General features: G+C 31.0%; 1 protein-coding gene across 1 annotated transcript; it reads right to left on the bottom strand.

Moving 5' to 3' along the window:
• Window positions 1-1,790: 1,790 nt before the first annotated feature.
• LOC130671097 (skin secretory protein xP2-like) lies at window positions 1,791-3,589 on the bottom strand (the record flags this gene model as incomplete). The annotated part of the gene is made up of 4 exons (XM_057474796.1): window positions 1,791-2,239; window positions 2,742-2,867; window positions 2,965-3,258; window positions 3,355-3,589. Coding segments are annotated over 4 exons (669 nt in total), but the record flags the coding sequence as incomplete, so codon positions are not given.
• Window positions 3,590-10,544: the final 6,955 nt, after the last annotated feature.

Here is a 10,544-nt window from a genome sequence, read left to right as displayed (position 1 = left end):
CTTATTAAAATAAACATTTTTTATAACATTTACATAATTTATATCTAAGTTTTATCGATTCATTAAATCTTTCTATAAGTAACTTACTCTCTTACTCATATCGGAAGAAAGGTATATTACTGCGGCGTACGGAACTAAATGTATATAAAATTATGATTAAGTACTAACAATGGGAAGAAGGGATTGAAAATTGTGAAAATTATCATCGATCTGATAATTACTTTTACTTATAAGGAATGATGGGGCTAAATAAGACACTATTTTGGAAACTAAATACACTTTTTTTTTTTTAGTGTTTGTTTCACTCTTTAGAACTGGAAAGAGTTAACTATTAGATAAAATGCGCCACGATTGTAAGAACAAAATTTTTATTTCAATCCGAAATTGCTTCGTCACTTGGAGTTCCGAATTGATTTTATTTCAATCCGTATCCACTCTGATCCAGAGTTTTAATTTTAAAATAAACTAAATTTTACTCTGCGGGGGTTGAGTACCCTGGTCAAAAACAAAACTTGATTTAGACTTGGTCGTCTTAAATCGTGACTAAGTAAGCCAGTTAAGTTTTAAACAAGGCAAATTCGCCTTGATTTCGACTTCAAGAAAATTTTTTCTTGCCCCAAGAAAAGTTTTTTTTTCCAATTTATAATGCAAAAAATTTCTTGGGTCAAGTAAAAATTTTTTGCGCTAAGAAATCCTTTTTTTCTGTGTAATTATGGGAATTAATCTCCTGAGGATTATAATCCTTACCATATGATATAGGAACTATGACCATAATTCCTAGTATTATTACCATAGTGTTATAGGTCGATATTTCATAAACGTACTATAGGAACGGTTACCATAATTTTTTCTCCGTGTAGTAACTAATTTTACTACAGGGTCGATTTATTCCTGTTTTGAACAGAAAAACAAACAGATGAAAAAAAAATTTTTTTACTGACAATCATAAATTATCCGCGCATCCCTTGTAGGAAAAAAATTATTGACAACGAGGCCGGTCTTGGCACAATACTGGGCTACCCAGGCTCGGCCTCCAAAAGTTGGTTCGAGATCCGACCAACGTTCAAGTGACGAGCCTCGGTTCGCCAGTCTTAGGCCAAGATTCAGCCACTACTCAAGTAACAAGCCTTGGTTTGTCAGTCGTGGGACAAGGTTCAGCCAATACTCAAATAACAAGCCCTGGTTTACCAGTCTAAATAACAAATGTTACCTAAAAACCTCTGACTTCTATGTATAGTATAACAGCCTAGTGGATAAGACACTTGCCTAGCAGCCATGAAGGATCAGGTTCGAGACCCAGCGAATGCAAAAAAAATTAGTTTCATCGATCTACCTGATTTCTCTGTGTACAAATTTATTTCCATATGTTACCATCACGCACATGTCTACTAATGCTTTTTTTTTTTTTAATTTATTTTTAATAAGTATAGGTGCTTATTAAGCAACAGTCTTGGCACAATACTGGCTCTCGATATCGGGCCAATACTTAAATGCAGTCTTGGCACAACACTGTCACTCAAGCTTGGCTCGGTGTTATCATTTCGATGCTTAGACAGACTTGGACCACTCTTGGATTTCAAGCTTCCTCCAGAGTTATTAAGTCTTGCGCCAAGCCTCGGCCAAGCTTGGGCCTATTGTTTCTTCCTATAAGGGCAGCTGGAGCTGTTCAATTTACCACTTTCTTTGGACACCTACTAAAAATATGATGTCCATTTTGGCCCACTTTCTCCTATATTTAATTTTCAAAAAAAGGTATTTGAATATAAGTTTAATAAATAATTAAAAATATATTTTTCGAAAAGTTGAATAAAATTTGAATTATTTATTGAAATAAATAGTTACAATAATTTATAAGATTAAATGAATATTTGTGAATCGAGAAATGTCCCAGCAGCAATGACGGATAAATTAACTCCCCCGAGCACATATCCTGTATGTTAGACAACAGTGTTGTAACATTAGCAGCGTGTTGCTACATTAGCATTATATTTGATATAACCGTAACAATAATTATTACACATGGGAGAATGATAGTGACAGAAGGTTATAATGATGAGTCTTGTCAAGAAATTACCATCGAGCCACGTCCAGTACATTAAGGTACAGTGGGCTACGTTTTCACTGGGATTTATCACGCCAATCATAATCAGCCGAGGATTGACTCTCGTATAGAGACAAGTAGTAAGTATGAGAGCGAAATAATTTATAATTTTATCATCACCAAGTTACGATGCGGCTGCTAAAAAATATAAACATTTTACTTTTTATTTTATTATATTTAATAATATATCATCAACGTTCAATTATAATAAAAATAAAATTAAGTTAAGTTAAAGTACCAATTATTGACACCACATATTTTTTTTATGTCCATAAAATGTTAAAATTTACAAAGAAAAAAAATTTATTGACACTAAAATTTTTTTGAATTATGAATTGAAAAAAAAAAATTTTCTTAGGACGAAAAAAAATTCTTGTGGCTCTCAAAATTGTTTTTTTCGCCCCAAGATTTTTGTTTTCTATTTAAATAATGCGGAAACAGGGTCGCCACAAAGAAATTATTTAAAAATTCCCTGATATTTTCCAGTAAAGTTTTTCACATTTTTCCCTAATTCAAAAATTTTATTTATATCATTAAGGTATTCAAAATTTTAGAATAATTTTAATCTTTACCATGTCATTATAACGTCAATAATTGGTCTTTTTTATATAAATTTTTTATTAAAAATAATAAAACTTACGCTCTGCAGGGGCAGCTTCAGGAGCTGGTGGGGCAGGAGCTTCTGCAGGAGGTGCAGCTGGTGTTTCTGCTGGAGCAGCACCTTCAGCTGGTGCTGCCGCGGGTGTTGCTTCAGCTGGAGGTGCCCCTGATAATATTGTGAATTAAGTAATCATTTAACTTTAAAAATAATTGTTAAATAGCAAGACAAAAAATATTTAATAATTCTTCTTCAATAAATTTACCTTCAGCTGGCGCTGCTCCTTCTGCGGGAGCAGGAGCAGCACCATCGGCAGGTGCTGGAGGTGCACCTTCTGCAGGTGGTGCAGCTCCGTCTGCTGGTGGGGCTGCACCTTCTGCTGGTGGGGCTGCACCTTCTGCTGGTGGAGCTGCGCCTCCTGCTGGTGGTGCTGCACCTTCTGCCGGTGGGGCTGAGCCATCAGCTGGTGGAGCTGCGCCTTCTGCTGGTGGAGCAGCTCCTTCTGCTGGTGGAGCAGCGCCTTCTGCTGGAGGTGCTGGTGCCGCACCTTCAGCTCCTTCTGTGAAACATGAAATTTATCGATCCAGTAAAAATAATAATATGTACTGTTGATTCAATTGACAGTTATCATAATATTATGGGCAATGTTATTTACCTGCAGGAGGTGCAGCTCCATCTGCGGGTGGTGCGGGCGAAGGTGCGGCTTCAGCAGGCGATGGCGCAGCAGGAGGTGCTTCTACCGGAGGTAAGGGTGATGGTGCTGGTGTCACTGCGGGAGTTGATGTTACGGTTGATGGCTCTGCTGATGACGGTGTGGGCGATGGTGTTGGAGGAGCAATGTCAGGTGTCGGGGGAGCTGGTTCTGGGGCTGGGGGTGGTTCCACCTTTAAAATTTATATACACGTAGCACTATATATTATTGCATTTATAATTTCAACAAATCATCTTCACACTATTAATTTATTTTTTTTATTTATACTTTTGTATATATCTATACGTACATGGGAGAAGAGCAGACAACACGGGATTCAGTGGGTAAAGCGGTCCGCGCCAAAATTTTGTAATGATTTTGTTTTTCCCAAATTCTTTTTAACTGTCATTTACTACTATTCGTCATACTTGTACAATTTTAGTATCCCAAAAATTTTTTCAAGACTTTTCAGTGGATTCAGTGTATTTTTGACCACAAAAAATAAATACAGTGTTTTCTTCAATATATTTAAATCTTATGTAAGTTATTTATCTTGAATTGTTTTATTTTTCCGGCCTTTATTTACTAATAAAAGTATTGCAAATCTCTTTGATTAAGCAAACATTTTTATTATATACTGTAAAAAAAACCAAGGTAAGTCTTGGCAGTGTAGGTGTTAAAATTTTCAGTGCTAAAGTTTGACGCCGAAAGCGGTGTTAAAATAACACCACCACGAGTGTACATATTCTTTAACGGTGTTAAAAAAATTTCCCGGTGTTAAAATATTTACTTACTCGATCACTACATGTAGTGCAGTTAAACAGTGTTTTTATTGATAACTTAAATTAATGGTCATTAAAATGGTGGGCGTAAAATTGTGTAATTTTTAAATAAATTACGTATAACATAAATAATTATTTAAATAAGTACATAGCAAAATTGAAATTTCCTCCAAATAATATTCATTAAATTTTTATTTTTTTTTTTTTTTTATGGAATAAAGTTTTTTTTCTAATTTCTATACTTGGAATTTTTTTTTACACCGATTTAACACCGACAAATTACACCGGTGTTATTTCATTTTAACACCGCTCTTTTTACAGTGTAGTCATTTTTTTAAATAAAATAAAAAAATTTTTTCACTTTTTTTTTATAGTGGTCCATTTTGCCCGTCCGGGAAACAAACTTTTTAATGGCAACTGGAATTTTAATTTAATTACTTCAAATAGAAGTCACAAAAAAAATTTTCCGTATTCAAATGCACAAAAATCCATTAGTTCCTTAGCGGTTCCGTTTTGCCCGCCTTTCCTCTGTATATATGAGGTGTAATAAAAGTAATAAAAAGCTGTCTAACAACAAGCATTTTTTTTCTTGAGTTATGAGTATTCTTTTTATTTAATATTTACGTTTTGTTGTTGATTTATAAAAAGAAAAATCTATATAAGATCAAAATAAAGAAGCCTTTATAAAAACCCGCAAGCAATCACGATGTTCGTAAGTTAGAATTTACATATTCATCATTGCATGGTTATTCTTTCTCTTCCTGCTGACCATTCGCTTACAGAGAATATAATCTACGATCTCGAGAAGTGAATTACGTGTCATTATACGCCCACCTTGGTGAATCCCGGGTCTACAGACTCCGATGATTTAAAACACACAACTAATAATTAGGACGTAACAACGTCTAAACATTGTGATAAAAACTATGATGCTTTTATGAACAAATATCATATAATTCAAAATATTGTATTATTTATTAAAAATTCTTTTTTTTTCAATTTAAAAAAAATATATATTTACTTTCAAAATTACTCATGATCATACGGTCGACCGTGATACGCAGTTTTATTAACAAAATGAATGAAAAACAAAATTTTTTTTCCGGCTAATTAGTATTCGTTAGAAATAAATTATAGTACGTATACATTAAAATTAGTGAAATCATGTAATAACAACTAGATAAATAATTAACGGAATTCTATTTGTAGATAAAGGAACAAAACGAAAATTGAAATCCGTTGAACGGTAATTGTTCGCAATCAAGTGATTGTGGTAGAGGCATCGGAACACAGCATTTACTGATACACGTACCACATTTGTACAGATAAAATTGTTGGATATGATACATTTATATATACATATATATGTATCTGTCAGAGTGTTGTAATCGATCGAATTTAAATAGCAAACTATTATCAAGCAGAAAATCGTTAGTAATACCTACCGATTTGTACTGGTTACATTGAAATGTATTTCCTCAAATTATCAGTTTATCTCAAAATTTATTTTATAGACATATATTGTCCGAAATTAGTTAAATAAACACTACTAAAAATTTGTTTAATTTTCAAGGATAATTCTCATGAAAATTTATAAAATTTATTAATTTTGTATGAATATTAATTTCTTTACATAGTTAAAAAAGAAGTTAATTGATTGACTATTTACAACTGGTACGAAATACTACGTGATTTTGTTGAATCAACTCTAATAAAAACATTGTTAACTGTCAAAAAATATTTCAATATTGAATACTAATTATCACTTTCGATAATCTCATAATAATATATAAATTATATTTACTGAATATCCATCATGGTACACGAAAAAAAGAACTGTCGCTGCAACAGGAATAGGGCTTGTAGCATGAGTTTCTTGCTGCAACACGAAAGTTCTGTCGCAGCTACAGGACCCGCCATGTTACAGCTACAAGATTAGTCCTGTTGCAGCCACAGGAATAATCCTATTGAAACTACAGGATTAGTCCTGTTGCAGCCACGTGTCTATTTCTGTTGCAACCGAAGGTCCACTTCTGTTGCAGTCACAGGAATATAGTCTTGAATTCGTAATAAGTATAATAATGTGAATTATTGGAGATGAGAATCAACGCCGATGAAAAATATTTTTTTTTATCAGACCTGTGGTTGCAACAGGATTATTCCTTTGGCTGCAGCAGGACTGATCTTGTGAATATTACGGGACTTTCCTGTTGCAGCTACAGCGCACGTCCTGTAGCTACTATAGCGAGCCATGTACTGTTGCAGCTACATTTTTTTTTTCCGTGTATGAAAATAAAATGTAAAACATTTTTTTTGTTTAGTTACTGAATTTAAAAATTGTTGAATTTACTTTTCGCGCTACCCGAATTTAATGTTGAAATTTTAACACAAAGAGTCTGTGTTAGAAAAATAACCCAAATATTGTGCGGACCGTTTCTAACACCCAGATTATATAAATTTTAACACAATATTTTTTACTGTACATATATTTACCATAATTATTCAAATTTCGATATTTGAAAATTTAATACATTCATACAATATATATTTATAACATGATAGATTTGAAATTCCAAGATAGAGATTAAAATATTTCAAGTTATTATGAATTTTCATTGAAAAAATATTAGGAACAAAATCTATTTTTATACTGGATTAAGGTAAAGTACCCAGTACTTGAACACTTCTAAAAATGGGACTAGTAGTTAAACAGACTTTTAGAATTGTTGTTATACAAAATCCGTAAATATATTCAATAATAAAGTAATTGATTTCTGTAAGTGTTTTCAATTATAAATCAAAAAAAATTATATATTTTTTAACTTAAAAGTTGACATGTCGAGAATAGCCGATAGATGCTATTTTTTTCATGAAAAAGAAACTATACTGTAAACCGTACAATCAGTAAAAAAAACGGTATATCATCATTTTAATTAAAAAAAAATCGTACAACCCAATGAAATAGTCTTTTCTCAATGCTATATATTTTTTTCAAAGACATAAACTAAAATTTTCATATTAAATTTTGGCGTGTAACTATACCTCCCAATGTTCAAAGCGGTACCCAAAACTTGAACAAGATGGCGTTACATGCTCAAGTATTGGGTCCATGTTATTTTCATGGCAGCAGTAGGTGAACAAAGTGAACTTTATTCCAGTGCAATAACAAATAATTTAATTCAATTATTTATTCTTTAAAAAAGGTATACAAAAATAAAGTATGAGTGATTCATCAACAATTAGTGTAATAATTTTAAGTGATTTCGTGTGAAAACGTATCTACTTCTTCAAAATAAATTTTTTATTATTTTCTAACCAAAAAAAGTTAATAACATATAGGTAAGATGGAAATTGTGAATAACATTTATTTGTTAATAAAAAATAATGCGTTACAATTAGTAAAATTTACAATAAAGTTTGTTAAATCCATAAAATTTCACGACTTAACAACTTTACAAAAAACTTTAAAAATTGAACAAGAACTATTTAGATCTAAATGTTTAAATTATTGTTCTGTCCTTGCAATAGAAAAATTATATATATATAATAAATAAATAAAAGTGTTTATGATTTTCCATTCAGGTCCCAGTGAACACATGACCTTATTTTGACGTCATACGTAGGTTATAGCAATGTCGCGACATCTTATGTAAATTTGATGTCAATCTGACGTTCTACATGACTTTAATATGGTGTAAAGCTTGTGACATCATATTGATGTTAGCATGATTCTTGTACGATGTCACAGTGATGACTTATGTATTACTTACGTTTGACATAGAATCTACATCACATTGTTATGTAGTAATAAAGTCATTATCCGTATATCATAATGACGTAATTTTAAAATCATACATTTATGTCAGTAGCAAAGTCACGGTTATACGTAATGTGGATGTCACTCTTAAATCATATCTTTACATCAGTGACAAGTCAGTATTTTACGCAATGCTGATGTAATATCCGAGTCATAGTTTTTTATCATCTATTTATTGAAATAAAACAATCATAGAATGAATTTTCAAACATGTGTAAATGTGTAAAAATAACAATTAAACGTCGAACATTTTTGTGGTCAAAGTAATCGATAAACTCGATAATAGATCATTCAGACGTTTTAGATTAAAACATTAGCGTGAGCATAAAAAAATTAACTTTATTTTTTTAAATGATATATCGAAAATATCATTCAGGATGACAAAGAAAATGTAACGACAGTTTGAACTCTTTTACTATTATGATTTTAAAGTTTAGTATCACAATTTTTTAATCGATTGAATTTCATACGATTTTGTGAAATTATTTAATGTTTCGCAAAATTTTATATAAGATTTTTTAAATTTCACATCACAACAAAAAATTAAAAAATTTGATGAAACTTAATGAAATTTTATACAATTATCATCAAGGTCGACAAATATTGCTTCTATAAAATTTTATTTAAGTTCATGGAGTTTTTTAAATTTTGTAAAAATCCATCACGAAAACTTATTAACTCTGTCTTTTCCGGCATTTCACTCTAAATACATCAATTAAGCACGAGATTTGAACTCTCGTGATGTGGACCAGTGAGCAACGTTCAGGACTATCAGCCAAGAGGAGCCGTGTTCGAACCCAGCAGACGCCCAGGATTTTTTCATCATTTAACGTTATCTAATCTTGTTTCAGAATTCACAATGCGTTCGCGCGGTAATAATCAAATCAAAAATTCGGTATTTCATTTTATTTTTTTCTTTTTCAAAATATTTTTTCCGAATTGATAATTTTGACATCACCCATATGTCATATTGACGTCATAGAAGGTCACACAGACATCACAATTACATCATGCATACGTCATTAGTTTTACATCATTATCTTACGTAAAAAAGTGGGAAATAATGAGTCACAGCTGACTCATTCGTGACTTATATCTTACGTATATGATGACATAGCGTAACGTCACTCTGACGTCAAATTTACGTCAATGTGTTTACTGGGGTAACAGTTCATTTTTTGTGTTGTTTTTAGTTCATAATAATCAGTTCATTAGTAATAAAAAATGTTATTAAAAAATTAAATACAACTATTTATCATTTTTAAATGATCACATTAAGTATTCACAGTATTATTTTTAATATTATTCATTAATGTGTTATAATTCTTTTGATATTTCAATAAAACGTTGAAATATTTTGGTGTGCCTATTGCCATATATTTTATTAGTTTAACTACTGCTCCCGGAGTGTTCAACTACTGCGACTTGTCAGAGTTGATTGTTCAACTACTACTCCTTTCATAGTCTATTTTAAAAACGTGGTCAAAATATAAATATTCAATTATCTGCGTTATTTTGCGCTTCAATCAATTCAAAATTATTTATATTTTCATGAAAATCATTAATTTGACTAATCATTATAGCTTTACACACTAAAAGTCGCGTCAAATACGTTTCATTTTTAAACCTGTTCAACTACTGGGTACTTTACTTGATATCAAATTATATTTTTTTCATCCCTAAAAATTGTCAATGTTTCGAGTGTAAAATTGAGAAATACTTACGTCTAAATTTATATTATTGTAACGAAAATGATTAAAGGAACTGGGTCATATCAAATTATAAAACGTCGATAAACACATTTACACACTGTTTATAAATAATTAACACACAATTAATTACCTTATTAGAAACTAAATTAAATAATTAAAAAATTAATTTGAACCAATGAACTTATATTTTTCTAAATGTATAAAATTACTGATCGAATCTGTCGCTACCAGTTCGTTTGAAGATTTTTTAATAAAAAGTGTAATAAAAACACGTTAGTTTTATATAAAAGTTTTACAAAAGAAAAAAAATCTATCGTAATATTCTTTGTTCTATGCTCAAATGAAGAGCATACAAAAAAAATTATTCAATCGATATAAAAAAATCTTCAAAGGGCTTAGGTACAATCAACTTAAATCTTACTGAAGAAAAAATAAACATATTGATACCGAATATAAAAACTATGAAGTTTATATATTGAGCTTCTTCACAATAATTTTTCTTCATTATCATTATTGTATTATTTTTTTTTTTTTCGAGAAACACTATTATGAAAAAAATACACATCGCATTGTAATCAGAATTGATGTTTTGTCTAATACATACAAATAGTATTGTGGGACTAGGGATGAAACACGACGATTTCAGACCAAGGTGAAGTTTGCTGACATCACCCGCAGTCTGAAGTCACGTTTCATCCTATGCCACACATATTTTTCATAACTATACCTGCATTGGAACTTATTTTCAGTGTCAGCAGCTAGTAATCAGTCAGAAACACATTAATTTAAGACCAATGATGTGATCAACTTTTAACGTACACCCAAATTGTGAGTCGTAATTTA

This window comes from Microplitis mediator, chromosome 7 (genome assembly GCF_029852145.1).
Source record: "Microplitis mediator isolate UGA2020A chromosome 7, iyMicMedi2.1, whole genome shotgun sequence".
Lineage (NCBI taxonomy): Eukaryota > Metazoa > Arthropoda > Insecta > Hymenoptera > Braconidae > Microplitis > Microplitis mediator.
Note: the sequence above shows the minus strand (reverse complement) of the source record. Positions and strands in the feature narration are given on the sequence as shown.